The 17,647-nt window shown below is 33.1% G+C and overlaps 1 protein-coding gene across 1 annotated transcript in view; it reads right to left on the reverse strand.

The window, feature by feature from the left end:
• Positions 1–17,647, reverse strand: part of Syn1 (Syntrophin-like 1) — a 109,200-nt gene that overhangs the window by 27,344 nt on the left and 64,209 nt on the right. Inside the window, exon 3 of the mRNA XM_018537748.1 lies at positions 8,143–8,351. Within this exon, the coding sequence (XP_018393250.1) occupies positions 8,143–8,351 (209 nt within the window). The remainder of the gene's footprint in view (positions 1–8,142; positions 8,352–17,647) is intronic.

The raw sequence follows: 17,647 nt of genomic DNA on the forward strand, positions 1-17,647 counted from the left end.
TGGATGGAGAACGTCGGTGTCTGTGTTTGAGGACCGATAGTGGCTCGCGTTCTAATTAATAACGAACCCCTCGATGTAGTCCGCGGTTTTGCTGGGTGAGCCGTATGTGAAAAAGCTTCCAGGAATCGAATAATCGAAAGGTGAAGAGTCATTATTCTATCAAAAGGAATACAGTAAAACAAAAGGATTGCAAACTGAAAATTCCACTACTTCGTTATTTACAGTATTTGTTAGATTCAATTTATAGTATATGGAAACTTGACAAAAGTTAGAAGATTTTTGCAATTACTTGAAATATAATGATATTGTTATCTTAAAAATAGCTATAAGATTTATCAACTTTTAATGATTGTAGCATAATACATTATCGAAATTTAAAATTGTAGTCTATGTATAATACATTGACACTTTCTAAAGATCTTTCAAGTGGTACATATACAATAAGTATATACTGATGTCTTTAAAAAAGTATATACCTTTGATAGATATTAAGCTATTCAGTTCATCTTGAAACTTGTCTTAAAGAAAATTATTTAAATATCATTAATAAAAAAACGCGTAATTTTCAAGCCTTTCATATGTCAATGATATACAACTAAATCATCATCTAAACTGATTCTGGCAAATACCTTCTATATATATATAGACGCATACACAAGATTCGTGACGTGGTATTTGAGCACGTAAACTTTCTTGTGCTTTTTTCGATCGTGAGAAACATGAGGATTGAGAGAAAGGAAGGGATAGTAGAGGATTGAGAGGGCTAAAATAGCGGTTACCGGCGGGTTCCCTTGAGAAAGGCACACCGAATAAATATTAGCGGCCGAATGGAACACTGCCGATTGGTGGACTTGAATAATCGGAAAAGCCTGGCCTGTGCGAAGCACCCTTACCCTACTCTCACCTCGACAATGCTGATTCTGCATTCCTCTCACTAAGTCCTATTCTTCTTGACCTCTGAAACTATTTTCGGTTAGTCGGGACGAAAGACTTTTTCTGATAAAAGAAAGACAGCAAAGAGTAAAGAAAAATGGTAAGAAAGGACATCGACAGAAGTAAGTTTATTGTCGCTCTTTTGAAAGCTATTATCTCACGTTTAGAGGAAGAAAATAGAAAAATCTTAAATACATATTTTTTACGCACATTCAGCATAACGAAATTATCATTATAATTTGTCAAACAGAAAAATATCTGAGGAAAACTGAGTCATTAGCTAAAAATAAATTTTTGCTATTTTGAATTTACCGGACAATAAGTGCTCAGTAAGTAATCAGGAAATCTTAAATAAAACTAGTTAGCAATTAACTAAAAACTTTAACCAGTTCAAAACTAGTATGATAGCCAGTTTTTGCCTACGTGGGTAAATACGGGAATATATCGAATAATTCTTCAGTGGTCAAAATAGTAAAAGATTAAGTCCCATTGTGGTTTACGATTTTAAAAAGATAATCTTTTTAAAACTGTAAACCACAACGCGAACTCTATCTTTCACTATTTTAACCACCGAAGAATTGATTATAATATAATTTTTGAATATAGTTTTACGAGTAAAAGTAAAGTTAATATATTTTTATCACGTATTTCGTTTTTATCTTATTATATTGCATATTACGAGTGTGACCTTCATATATACTTTTGTTATTTTCCGATTAGTAATTATTTCAGAAATGGCCAAATTAGATGAAATAAAATAACGTTTAAAATTATGGAATCTGTCAATAATACAAATTTTTTAAAAAATAAATAGAAGGATTAAACGTTTCAGAAAAAAAAAAATCAAAAGATAATTTATATTATATTCTTTATCACTTAAATTACTATTTTCAAACATGTAACATATTATAAACACATTAATAACTTGACATTATCATAGAATATTATTACTAATAAGATATAATTTAATTTACTACTCTAAAAGCATTTGTAAGCATGGTGGAAGGAATTTAGGTATGTTCTTGCATATATATTTCTAACAGTCAAGAGAAACGTGACACCATATGTCGCCATGTTGCCGTGGTTATTCGAAGTAGGTGTTATGTCATGATAAAAATAAATTTTCCACAAGCTTCTTATTCCCGTATAAAAATTAAAAATTTCTCTTTCGGAAAGCGATAAAATGTATACTTTTTCTCGATGATTATTTTTATATGTTTTTATTTGGCAAATATTCATTTTGGCCTCTGGAACTGTCACTTTAAAATTATCACAAATGTGCAAATGTTTAGATTTAGATGATCACATTTGAAATCTGCATAAAATTTTGTTTCCAAAACGAACATACTTGATTAGAAACTGACCAAAACCTGGTTAATAACTGGCTAGAAACTGATTAAATTTACTATCTAATTGTATATGTATAATATATACTATCTAAATAAGCGTCGCCCAAACTGATCCTAGGCAATAACCAAAATTTCTTAGTTATTGGTTAACTTTTTTCTCTTTGGATTGTTAAAGATTAGCCATTACAAACCATTATGCAAACCTATTAATGCACATTATAAAAAACAGACGTTATGTCAAACGTGTAGCGGATCGCACTTCTCTAAAGATTTATCAAGAATTCTCTCGTAGATTTAATAAGACTGACTCGATATTCAAAATAACAAATGGTACAGCTTCGATATCTCTCATTGTTTTATTATACATATGCCAGAAAAGCTTTTATTTATCCGCAGGCACTTTATTTTACATTTGACTACGAATGGAAAGGCATTACAAAGCGACGCTTTATTATCCAGAGGTTAATTGAGAGGCGCATTAAGTTTTACCCAATTACATTAACTCCGGGTTAGTGAAAAAATATGCGAAGCTACGCGCGTACGGCTGTAGCCTCTCTATGCTTGGATTAATTAAAATATACTTAAATGGCGCACCGTTAATTTTCAACGGCTAATTTAATGCCCGCTCGGCCTCAGATTTAATCCAACGCCAACACACTCGCGAGGAATGCGCGAACAAATTGCTTTAAGCTCGCCGCCATATTCATGTTCTATTCTTGGAAGGGACGGATCCGATAATAACAAAAACTGTAACAAGGGCACGCAATAACAAAAGCTCCATAAACAATAATAATAAATTATATACAAGAGATTAAAATTATATTAAGAAAAGAGTCGTACTAAAAATTGCATAAAATTATTTGTCATAATTATCTCCCGCTCGTGAACAATTTTATAAATGATTATCGCATTCATATAACAAAATTATCATATAAAACTTTTTGCAACGTACATTATTAATATTTATACAAAATTGATGTCGTTGTCATCATTGTTTGTACTCGACCTATTAAAAGCCGTTTAATTTCGATAAAAATGCGACGGTTAAATATGCTTTTCTGTCAATATGTTGAACATATAGGCCGGCGTAAGAACTGAGTAAACAGAAATCGCAGTATGATTGGGAACGAATTTATATCCGGGTAGGATTGTGTGAAATAAAGCGATCGTTCCCGGCGTCTGTTCGATTTTCATGGAAATTATAATAGCTCGTCGCTGTTCCTCCGAAAGTGCCGTACACCAAAATTCCATGAAAATTCGTTTATCGCGAGCGGGCAGACACGACACGACAAAATTAATCGACGCCATCGACGCACTTTGATGTGGAATTTTAACGCTTTTTGCGCTCGATGTATTCCCGCTATTTGTTCCTCTCCAATCGCCTTTTTTTTTGCACAGACGATTGTTAAACTGTAAAAAGGAAGTCATTACAAATGACAAATTAATTACATTGTTCAACGAGGATTTTGTTCTTTGCCCAAATTGGGGTATCTTTTGAACATTTATTTACGATTTCGAATATGCGTGCAGACATCAATGTTCAGTTTTGTTACATGTATTAACCCTTTGTAGACAAGCTATAATAAAATATTCTTACTTTATAAATGTCTGAAAAAAGTTTATAGAATTTAAAGAAGTTTGGTATTCTTTTAGAAATCTTTATAAAAATTTAAAATATGAAGAATTCTTTAAATTATTACAAGATATAAGATTTTTTTCTCCAAGGTTACATTGACGAATGAACCGTAAGTTTCATATCTTTGTGTTGAAATTTCAATTTCACCTTATCTCTGTCGGTTTCGGTATCAGTTCTCATGTCGTGAATCACGATTCGGGCGAAACGCACGGCCCATGTCACCGCCACGCCAATCGAGATCGGGTTCCGAATGTATCTCCTGTGAGATTGACACTTTATTGCGGTCGTATATACGAGATTAGAGAAGACGGCATTCCACCATTCACCTATATGCTCGGACTTTCTGGGCGTTACTTCTGGCGGCGTCGCCGATTCAATATGTGAACTTGTTGGATTTATCGGATTGCCCTTACCCTCTAGCCTTAGCTGCCGTGACTCGTATTTGCGTCACGCTTCTTCTACAAATTGCCGACCTGGGCAAAATGTCGCATTTTGTTTCCTTCCGACAAAGAACCTGCTTGCAACACTGCACTTACACGTACGCCGATCGCCAACATCGATTTCAATGTTTCTTAAATTGTAAAACGTACAATAGGAGTTTCCATTTTCATATCAAGATATATCTGCATCTCCAAGGTATTAATATTATATCTAAAGAATACAAATACTCTTATACTTAAATGTTTTTGTAATATTACAAACTTTGAATCATTTTTAGTGTAAGAAAAGGAAATAATCATTTTAACGTAGTTCAAAGCGTTGTGTTAGAATATGCTGCCAGAAAAATTAATCCGAATATTTAAGATATAGTAGCATGTAAATTGTACAGCATGTTATTTTTAAAATATATGGTACCTCATGTTAACTTTTAAAAGATATAACATTTCTTATTGAATAATTTAATTGCTACAAATGACCAAACATCTCTATCAGATGATAATTAAGAACCATTATTAAACATTAAACGTCAGGGATATCGAGACGAAAATTATTACATGAAACCAATCCAAAGTCATATAAAATAAAAAATTAAACGCTCAACACTTTTGATTTGTTATCTAATTTCAATAAAACTTTATTATATACTGAAAAAAAAAATGTTCTTTTATTTTTCTCATAAAGCAGATCTAATGAAAATATTTCGATGGCAGATTATATGACATATCTAAGATAATTATCAATGCAATTATCAGCATTGATAAATATCCTACAAATAGTCCTCATATACTCTTGTAATAAAATATAAGTATTATTATATTACAGCGTGTTAAAGCGACAGAGAAAAGTGGATCTAGTAGACATTGTTTTTCAATTAAAATAGCAATCGAGCCTTGGAAAGCTGATGTTTGAGATACCTTTAAAAAATGATGGAATCAATTAATTCTATTGAATAAACAAGTGTCTACAGCCTAAGGGCAAATATATCGAAAAACAATAGAGCAACAATTATTCATTCTGTTTGTCAATTTGCGGAAATTTTCGACGTTGTTTATATATGTGTATTCATGTAGGTATATAAATTATTAACTTGATACTAAAATATTGTTTTCGAATAAAAAAGGCCGAAAACTGCACGTTTTTAGTAAATATATAATCCAACAGGTAGGGATAACTAACTACTGTAATCGGCTAACATGGCCGACCAGCACGAGAATCGAAACCGTCGACAGTGGAGCTAGCCGGAAATCGATTACATCCAACAGTAAATAAAATAAATCGACGATTTAAGCGGACGTAACGGCACACTGCGGACGACATTAAATAGGATGACAGAATGTAGTACAAAATACACAGTACGAACACATAGTAACACTGCGCGCGTCGCCTGGTGTTTTTCACGACGGTTTTCAGTATTTTTCACAGCGTTTTTGTTTCAGTTATGAAAACGCCATGCGTGATCGGCGCATTTACCGCGCGTACATTTTAGCTAGCTCGCGATGCTGTTCATAAAACGCAATATCCAGCTTTACGAGGTGCTCAGCGCGAACGGCCGCACGCTTCTAAATAATGATACAACTCGTTCGGCTAGTCGATCATGGCACCACGTGCCCGGAAAAATCCATAAATGTTGCTTCACTTTGCTAGATTACTAACAGCAGCACTTAAACATCCCATCGAATCGTTAATTAAATGACAGGCATCGATCGTCAGGTCATGGATCACCGATCGATAAATTCCACTCGGACGCGCAGCGATCCCCGACGCGTTAATGAATACGCCGATCTATTCGCGCTCAATAAGCGGGCAAGCGAGCATTTCGTTTCATATCAGAATTCAATGATAGTATGCGATTTAATGTAAAAAAATATCGCAGATACGACAGAAGCAATATTTATTTTATGCAATGTGAAATATGTAGTAAATTATTGATATGTACGGTTTTTAGTATAAATACTAATAAAACACCAATTACAAACGCGCGCGCACAGAAGCAATAAATATTGTAGATAATAGTCTCAAAGAGAGAGAGAGAGAGAGAGATATAGGAATATTTCTTCTTTTTTAACAATACTTCTCTCAAGGAATATTTTCAATTTTCCTACCAACAGTTGTTATTCCAATACCTTTTTTTTTACAATGTATATATTTTATATCGAATGTGGATTCGTTCTATCCGATTCGAAATAAATAGCTTTCATTTTCACTGAATTAAAACATTACATAACTAACATGCGATAACAACGATTAGATAAATAATGAATTTCATTTACAGCGCTTTATGTGACAGTGATTTAATGTCATTACGAATAAAAAGAAATCAACTGTATTCACTATTTTCAGTGAAAAAATAACGCTGCGAGAAGCATCCGAAATGTGAATATATTACTCACACATTTAAATTGAAAATAAACCAATTACATTTAACGTCAAACGCTAGTGACTAGATGATTGATCGGAATTAAACTTTTATTTCTATTCATTACCGACTAAATATTTATTGCCAAACCCACGAACTCTATCGAGCAGAAATCTGTTCTCTATCCACAGTTTCCAATTAAATACCGCCACTAGGGATATCCGAGGTGCGACAGTTGATCTTTCCATCTCCACCTAACCTAGCCATCCAACTCCGCAGACGTGTCACTTGCAGAGATCGCAGCAGGTAAACGTGCAGTGGTGAGACCAGCCGAAGCATCGACGGCGGTGTTATCGATCTACTTGATCGTGTAACCGGCAGGAATCGATAACTAATACGCGAAGCCCACCACCGGATGTTGCCTTGTTGATAAAGGACCGCCCTGCGAGTATCGGCGGCATCAAGGACGCCGCAGGAGGGCCGTAGGGCACGCGGCTACCGGCACATAATTGATTGGCATTAGCGCGCCTGATTGCCAGTCGCCCTCCTCTGAAATCGTCCCACGGGTTGCTTAAATACTAGCCAACGTCTCTCTGAACCAAACAGTATTTGAGCGGTTGCGACACTAATCAGGCAATATGGTGCGAGCGATGAAGGAAGGTCAATTGGCGAAGGCTGGACTCGTCACTTGCTCTCCCATAACATTGACGTTGAATAATTCCATATACGCGATAAACAAAACAGCTCGACGTTTATCGCACATTTTCATGCATATACATATTCTGCCCGTATATACAGATGAAAATAAATAAAATTTAACAACTACAAAATTATCGATTTCCTAATGAATATACAAAATCGAAAATAAGAATTAACATTAAAGAATCCTCTTGTAGGAAATAATTGATTCTTCGGTGACGCTCAAACAAATAACAAACTTCTTGTCAGAGACCTTCTTATTACAGACTGTATACATATATCAATCGTGAAATCGTGAAAAGAAGATCACTCTCAGCTACATTTTTAAAAACTTGGCATAATAAAAGCAAAGCTTGGATAGGACAAAAAAGATTGCAAACGAAAGGATTAAAAATATGATGATTGCCGGAAGAGATAAAATTTTATTTAGAGAAGGTATAAATAACATTTTATTAAAAATTATAAATTAAGAAGCTATTGTTAAATAATGGAATAAATTTGTTATGAAATATAGCTTTCATTATTTTATTTATAACGCATAACAAAAAATAAATATTTTTAAGATAAGTCTATTTTTATCAAAAGCTTAAGGCTTCTCTCTACTGATGATAGTCAGGTATGTATAGAATATTCTTCGATAAATTGCAAGATAGTATAGTATTAGAAAGTTATCCTGTATCAGCATACTTCTCTATAACAATAAGTGAATGTTCGGAAACTTGTCTTACCTGAAGACAGTGTCTCCTCGCCAGCCAGCCTATATGCTGAAGCTGCTGTGGATCTGGAAGTGCTGAGGCCAGTCGTAATGCTTTCAAGGTGAGGGCTGCCAACGCCGAGTGCAAAGCATTGAACCAGACGTTCGCTTCCGTGTTGTCAGCGGCTCTCAACCAGCATTCGTGAACACCATCAGGTGAATGTAATTCTAGGATACGCCCTTCTACAAAAAAAAAAGAAGAAAGAAAGAGATAATTTTTTATATTCTTTGAAATGATAAAAATAGTTGCATGTAATTATCATTGTTAACTTTTTATAGATGTGTATGCGGAAAAAATAATTTTACTGAAATATCTAAAAATGTAGCTAGCCACAGATCTGAAAATAATATTATTGGACCATCAAAATATTTATATAGCGTATTATGTAACAAACATAATGAGCATGGGAAAAAATGTTGATATTCTAACCACCAGCTTGAGTGTTTCATGATGATTTTGACGGTCTAAGAAAATTATTTTCATATCTATATTTAACTTTTTAGACATTCACTACAGGAAAACCGTTCTTTCTCTATAGTAAACTATTATATCTCGAACATAGCATATGTATATTCTCATTTCTAGAAAATTTCTGAAACAAGCTTTATTCCGTGATTATATGTGTGTGTATATATATATATATGTACATATATATATCATAGTAAAATATATATTTTTAATATATATTTTTATGGTCAATACAATTTTATGCTGTACATTATTTTATTTTTATTTAAAAAATTATCATTAAACATATTTAGAAAACAATATTTTTATACTTATGATACACTTAATTCTTATAATTATTATATTACGATCTCGAGTATTAAATTTTACCTTGAAAAACGTATAAGAGAGAGAGAGAGAGTACGAAAGTAATTCAATCTACAATTCCATTCTTGAAAATCTATTTAACAATTTCATTACATCAAGAGCTATCGAAATAACCACTTTTTTCGTGAAAGTTGGGTTCTACGAGTTATACGTGGCAAAAACGAGACAAGCGACGGCACCAGAATTGAACTTGCTTGGCGTCTCGCTACTGGTAGCTTATAAACCTTCCTCTCTTTTCGTTAACACGAAAACTTTAATACATCTGACATAAATCGCGCAAGATCGGTCACGAAGGCCTGAAGTAAGTTTATAATCAGAATATCGTCGGTGCTAGAGATTGTCTCGCTTTTCGACATCCCATACATAATTCGTCTACATGTACTACAAGCCTAGAGAACTTTGCAATTTCCTGTTTGGCTAGTTTCTAGATTTATTATGCTAATATACTAGGCTCGTTTTTCAGCAACAATAACAACTACACCACTGTAGCTTGTTATCGATCCGTAAAAATATATCGCAAGTAAAATTTCTGATATTTAGGATTTACGAGTATCAATTATAATATAGCAGTTTCTTATATTTTAGATATTTTATTTTGTTGCTAGATAAATATTATTAATTATTTAAATTTTTCCTTATATGTAGATGACATAACTATACGCAACAGAATATCATTACAGTAATTTTGATGTAAATTTCTCTTCCTGCAGTATAAATGAATTTGATAAACACTTTCACACAAGCCGAAATTGCAACCACTTCTTTCGCTTGGCAAGCCTAAATTCACGTCAAACTCATCGGCATTTCGTACGGAAATGTACCTTGACGTGCTCTTTTTTCCGATTCCGTGTACGCATTCTAATCGCCTTCTATCGAGAAACGGCGCGGAAAGTTCCGGAAGCAGTAAACTCGTGCTACGTGTGCGGAAAGGCGCGGCGGCCGTAAGAAAATATTGAATTTCCGATCAAAAGGAAATTACGCTCGAGTTAAAAGCCTCTTTATGTCACTCCCGTCTACCCGGCCTTTTCTGCCTAAAAAGAGGTAAACGAGACGAGCACTGCTCTTGCGAAAGGGGACAGAAACATCGGGAAACGTAGCGTGATGTCGAAATGATAGGATCACGTGATTAATGCTTTCTCTCATCTATTTTATTGTAAAGGGAATTTAATCGATCAAGTATATTCCGTTTAATCCTGTAGCGGAAAGCAGGAAATTGGTATATCATAAGTTACAGCGTTCCAAGCGCGGGATTGAATCATGTAGTATATGACGAACCACATTTGCAATTCGATATTTCACATTATTTTACATTCTAGTTAGAAACTATTAGAACTTTACATTCTATAGTTAGAGTTAGAACGAGATATCTGAAATAAAAACAATAGTTTATTTTAAGCTTACTGACAAAATTACAAAATTGCATTACTTAAAGACATATCATATCTGCAGTAGACGCAGCCAGATAAAAAAGAATTATTTGTATTAAACAAACGAGGCTACCGCGAAATTTATCATTCGATAATCACGTTCAAGTGCAAATGTATTCTGTAAAAGAACTGTGAAAAGTGTTTTAGATACGCCCTGATACTATTCTTGTCGAGTTTCAGCCCACTCTTCAGAAAAATGCACATCTAACGCCGTGTTATCCGGTCGAGCAAATTCTTTGCCAAAAATCACCTACCGTAATCGCATCCGTCTGCTGTAACGTTGAAAATATCACTTATATGTACATATACATATATAAAATATAAAGTAACATATGTATCATATATCTTTAGATTGTTTCGCGCGCGCGTGAAAAGATATAAAAAAAGGTTCTAACGCAGCACATCCGATCTCAATCTTATCTAAGAGTTATAAGTCATTTATCCCTGATAAAAAAATCCATGTGTACCATGAAATGTATTGAGATCGAATTATCGAAGATGTTGACTCTTTTCTATGTATGTGATTGGTCGATACAGGAGTTTTATAAAGGAAATGACGAAAGAGATACAAAAAACGCGCGCGTAGTACACGCTGTATGCTAGTAATTAAAAAAAAAACAAAAGATTCTAGAATAATGTTCTATATATACTTCTATATATGTATATATATTTCTTGAATCCTAAAAAAAATTGTCAATATCTATATTCTAAAATGTTACCAAATTTGCGATCGCATTCGAGCGTGCAATTTCATCGCTTACTCATGACCCCGATACACGGAAATAACTCTCGTAATTACTAGATTTTCATTATACAATAATTGCACAAAAAACGAGAATTGATTGAAGGTCCAGACATATCTCTTTTATGAATAATTCAGTATTGGAAAAATTAACACAGCTATTTACCAATCGCAAAACGTGCCTTTGCACGTTTTTCGCTTGCTATTACGAGGAAAATTTTCTTTGTGGTTTTTCACATACGGTGCGTGCCTTTTCACCAGAATGCACACTCTCGTAAAATCTATGAAAAATCGCTTGATTTGCATCAAACAGTCTTGTGAAAGATCTTTATGCTCGTTATACGGAAGTAAAAAAGAAAAGATGCAAAATATACGAAGATAGAGATATTAATACAACCATAATTGTAGTAAAAAAAAACTTTCACCTTTACGAAAAAATAAAATTAAAATTGGAACTAAAAATAATTCTGATTTTGGTCTATTAATTCGTAACAGGAACACGTATTTTTCAACGTTTAAAGGAATATATGTATGAATATTTGGGACTTAAAGATTTTATTATTTTTATTGTTTGTTTTTTTAGAGTTCTTGTTAATTTCATTTTTTTAAAGAATTGTTTACGTACAAAATAGTGTAAAATAAGATTGTAAAACGTGAAATTATTGCAAATCATTATTTATTATTTAAAAATTAGAAAAAATTCTAGAATCATCGAGATCAAATATTTTAATTATAGGTTAAATGATAAGTAAAAGTACAATACTAAAGAGAAAAGAATGATCAAAATCATAGAAAATAGTAAAAAGCTTCAATGTCTATACTAATTCATATGATGCACACACATTCTTTGTATCGTACTTTTATTTGCAATTAATATTTTTATAATTGTCAGATCCTTAAGAAAAAAATTGATTAGTGTTTCAATAAACTGATTAACTCTATCAATAACTGATTATACTGCATCAGAAATTGATGAAATATCATCATCTACTGTTAAACAGTTTATTGAAACACTAATCAGTTATTTTTCTTTTCTTCAATTTTTAATCTTCTTTGTACAAGATTTCGTAGAAACTTTGATGTTACATAAACGCCGTTTTTTATCCGTACACTTATAGGGCTTTACATCGGAAGGGTCCTTTCCGCAAGAGACGTACTGCTTCTCGTCGGGAAACAAGATTGCCAAGATCCGCGAAAAATCTGCGAAGGCCTGATTCGTTCTAAAGAGCGGAAGGACGTTTGGGTGGCGTTTGGGTGGCGTTTGGGTAATAAAATGTTGAAACGACAAAGGCAGCGAAAGGATGAAGAGCAAGGACTGAGAAAGACGAGATACCCACAGTTCCGTACGACGTTGGCTCAAAGGAAATCGAAATGCGTCGCGTCATTTCGTTACCTCGCTTTCCATTCCTTCCCTTTACTTTCCACCTTCACCCTCGCGTTTTTCCTCGTAAGAGTGGCGCGATTCCCCTTGAACGTAATTTTCCGGACATTCGATCGATCGGATTTCGCTTTCGTTTCTTGTTTTGCGTTTTATATGCTTCCACGAATTCTCCAATTTGCTTGTCAAGTTATAAATATATGACAGAGATGAAAAAAGGATAAAGATGGAAGTAATTTCGTAGAAAAATTATGTTTTACTTATATGTATTATGCAATTTGTTGGCACTTTTTAAATTTTCAAAGTGTGCAAGATTCTCAATACCTTTTTTAAATTCTAATTAATAAAGTCTTAACGTCTTTTCTAGAATCTCTTCAAATTTCATTAAGTCCAAATTATCACCTGAGATGCGTTGACATTCTAGTGACGAGAAAATATAAATTGTAAAATATTATTTTTTATGGATATTGATTAACATATAACATTTTCTTTCATTTTTAATAACTATTTCTTACAAACTTTTAAATATGCAATCATATAAAAATTTCGGTAAAGTTTTATATTAATTAAAACCTTTATTTTTTAAAATATTGATATAATAAGGTATAGATTTATTCTGTTTAATATTGTATTTATCTGATTTCTACAATACATTTTTCCGGAAAATTGTAATTAAATCGACATCCATAATATTCTCAAATACTCATAAATCGGAAAGCAAATAATAATGTAATACAACATATGTTGCTCATAATCGTCATTTCAATTGGGGTGTAAAGATCTCAAATGTTTACGTAAAAAAAATCAGTCTATCATGAACAAAAGAAATCTTCACACTTTTCATTTGCTATATATTAATTATCACGGTTTTCAATTAGTTAATTATCTTTTTACAAACTTTATAAGATAGAGGATTGCATGAAAAGCTGATGCAAGCGATAATGCGCGTTGACGCATGGTTTATTACCGTTCATTTGATTTCATGCGGCGTTAATAACCGTGCCGCTTATAACATCATAATGTCATCACGTGATACGAAGTAATATGCACAACCGTGCCTAGTTACATTCTATAACGTTCAATCAACGGAATCCTACGTACTTATTAACAGCATTATCGCGTGGAATGGCACATACCTATTAATTATATTACCGGAACAAATAATTATCAATGTAATCATCAAGCCTGCGTCGTAATACCCATAATGTTACAAATTTAACATATTACCAATTATTCTATTTATTCAACTATGTGTGTGGTATTACTTTTGTAAAAAATATTATCATCTCTTATATTTCAAAAACTACATGGAAAAAAAAAACGATTTTGATGAAATCTCTAAAAATTTAGTTACAGATATAGATCTGAAAGTAATTTTGTTATACCAAATTGCATCAAATTAATTATATGTAGGAATCTCAAGTATGCGCAATACAGCAAAAGGTTTTTGAGATTCTAATTACCAGTTAAGCATTCTATATAATAGTTCAAATGGTTCAACAATATTTTGTTCAGATCGTTGTATCTAGCCAAATTTTGAAAGCTACTTGATTAAATTTATACAGTTTATTCTTTACAGACATCGTAAATTTTAAATAAAAAAAATCTACATTGTTAGAAGAGATATAGATATAATGGAAACAACATTTTCGTAAAAATATCATTTAAATTAAAATCAAGAAAAAAGAGATTTACTTTCTCCATTGGTCTTATTTTTAAAATCCAATACTTTTATTTCCGTCATGAAAAATTCACTTATATCCGAGACCTACAAAGACACAGCTTCTTGCTTGCTTCAACCAGAGCAACCAGGAGCTTCGATTCTCCTTAGAAAGAAAAGGATTCCATCGCTTCAAAGTTTGATGGGCCATCCGGTAACAGGACGCCAACGTCGCTAACAACGACACAACAAAGATGGCATACTCCAGCATGCTGTTCCGGATCTCTTTATGCGCGCTTAATGCATTTTTGAAGGTTGAAATATCATAAAGACGAGCCTGTAATAAACTGCGTGACGATGGCGTAAACTCACCTCCGATAACCACCCTGCTTCGTCCGCTTTCTCAGTATCTCGCATCGCATGCTTCAATGTCTACTTGCAGGGAGGGTTTCGAAGACAAGGGGGTGGTTGTGGAGGGTAACTGCGGAGAATAGAGCTGCTAGCTGCATTATGAAGGGAAGCATCCAGAAGGGGGTTTTCAAGAGAGTGAGTGAGATGTTAACAGCTAGACAGCATTGTCGTCAAACCACATCCGCGTTTTCTAATCAGAGATATTCGTTCCCCCGCGTAAATTCTCTTGCTGATTCTTCATGACAGCAAGGAAAAGAATTTATTTATTAGCAAGCATTGCTAATAAATAAATTCTTGATATTTACTAATTACTCCAATATTATAATCAAACTTGTAATTATTTAATTAACTGTATATAAAATATATATATATATAAACTTTTGCACGCAAAAGCCACACACGATTCTTTATGCTGTTTGCAATTTTGGGACAAAACGAACCTAAGACGACGACGATAATTATCCGCTTCCCAAAGTTCCTGTTGTTGCGGGAACAATCGGTTTGAGAACAACAGAACTTAGATTGCAAGAATAAATAATTAATTATTTATACAATAAGTTTTAACATTTTTTAAGATTATTTGTTTTGAAGTAAATCATCTTCCATTTCTAACAAAATACTTTTAAAATATTTTATCTATATAACGTAAACGCAGTAGGATTCTATAACGTGAATCAAGTCTAAGATCTTTACATCTTAACGCGTCCTCGCGTCGCAAACTATTTCCCTGGTGCGATTATTCATTAAGAGAGACAACGACGGCGTATTACACCGCCGTGTAATGCCAGGACGACACGACGAGAGCGAGTTACAGCGCGAATCCAGCCACGATGTCGGCACCGGCTGGCGTTTCCTTCCCTTACGGTTGAAGAGCCATGCTGATGCAATGGCGGCTTCTTCAGGGGGAAACTGCGTCAGACAAGCTACACACGATTCTTCATGCCGTTTGCATTTAGGACAACGCAAACGGTCCTGAGACGACGACGACGACGACGACGACGACGACGATGATCCGCTTCCCGAAGTTCCTGCTGCGGGAACAATCGGCCTGAACGGCGGAACTTAGATTGCAAGAGTAAGCTGATGTTACGGAAATTGAACTTCTGAAGAAGGATGCGTATCCTGAAGGAGCTGCAACCATGTAATCGACGTCGCGGGAATTTCACGTTAATTAGAAAGGAACTGATAATGTCTCAACAAACAGGGAATTAATTATGATAGAGTTTGTTATATGCACACATATATTACTAAATCGACAAACTTCTGTTGATTAGAGTGTGTGTGTGTGTGTATACATATATATATATATATATATTAATGTATTTTATTTTAAAAATATATATCCTGAGGTAATCCTGTAACGTAAACGTAATAATGTAACTCACATTTTCAATAACTAAATAATCTGTATCTGCAAAAATATCTTAAAAATAAACAACGTCTAAGAAATTAAGATTTTTAAAATAAATTATTTTCACACAATCATTAATATTAAAATTATTCACACATTACTATAGTTCTAAACTGAGTCATTTAATTTTCTTTATAAAGGATAATCTGTGTGCGTGTGCGTGTGTGGGAGAGAGTGAGTTTACCTCCTATAATTTACATCGTTATTATTATTATTATATATTGTAATATTATTGATTGTTTTCCAATTGATTAGTATTTGAAAATATTATGCGTATGAATTTAATTTTCTCAAAAAAAAAGTAGAAACCATAAATATTAAATGGAATAAAAATGTGAAGTAATTTATTATGACAATAATTCTAAAAACTAAAGATTTTCATTAACATAACTCTTTAATATAGCTCTAATTAACAGCTTTTTGCGGGTTTTCGATAAAATTGTATACATAAAGAATAGTTATTCATAAAGAATAGTTATTGAAAAAGAAAGGAAATATTAAACAATACCTATATATAAAACAATATTTTAAAATTTACATTTTCTTCCTATTGAAGTATAAAAACACTCCAAGTGACTATTCCGAGTTAATACGAATAATTAAGGTTCTTTGTTAATTCATTTGTACTAAAACTTCAGTGATACTATTGGATAGTTTCGAAAGGATTAAAACAATCCTTTTCCAATAAACTAAAGCAAGGTTTACTGAATTCTCAGGAAATGGTTGTTTCTAGTAAATCTCGCTTTCCTGGCAATGACGACGTCGTTTAATTAGAATAGTCTGGGATAATTAAAAGGATTACTAGCCATCCGACAGAAAAGATTCGGGGTACGCCACAAGAGGTAAATTCTCCACTTCTCAGTTTCGTGCGACTTTCTCTCCAAAACATTTTAAAACTTCACACAAGCGTTTAAGCTCTTCAAAATGATTTCACTCTTTAAAATAATTTAAGAAATTTTATTGTAGTCTTCTATTATATTTCAACTTGTAATTTGTATAAAATGTTTATACAAATTATGTGTCCCTACGAAAAAAATTGCAACTTCTTTTCTGGAGTATGTTATACAAAATACACGATATGATATTGAGACAAAAGAACTGACAAGACATTTCAAAGTATAATTTTAACAAAATTAAAAGAACATTTTTTTTATTTAATAAAAATACTACAAAATTAAAAGAAAGAATGTATGATACGTGCAAACAACGCAAAAATTTATATCGATAAATATTTCCTAAAACTTTAATTTAATTTTCCCATGTCTACATTAGGTATGTATGTATTCGTCAGGAATATACCAAAATGGCGCAGAACTCATTTTGCTGCGGTACACAACTCCAAACTTAGTAAAACTTGTTTTTTCCAGTGGATTAATTTTAGGCAATCCTGGCATTCGTAACACGCTAGACGAAAATGCGCATTAACATAACTCCGCAAATCTCTGCTGTACTGTGAAGTTCTGTATTCGCAATCTAGTAAGCCAAGAGTAGGAGTATAGTCCGTTTTCTTAGTAATTTCCTATTTAATTCGACAGCGTTTACTTCTAACAGGTAAACTTCTAATTAATCTTAGTTGATAAAATAATGGAGCTATATTGATGCGCGCTGTGTTGAT

The sequence above is a fragment of the Cyphomyrmex costatus genome, unplaced genomic scaffold (genome assembly GCF_001594065.2).
Source record: "Cyphomyrmex costatus isolate MS0001 unplaced genomic scaffold, Ccosl1.0 scaffold182, whole genome shotgun sequence".
Taxonomy (NCBI): domain Eukaryota; kingdom Metazoa; phylum Arthropoda; class Insecta; order Hymenoptera; family Formicidae; genus Cyphomyrmex; species Cyphomyrmex costatus.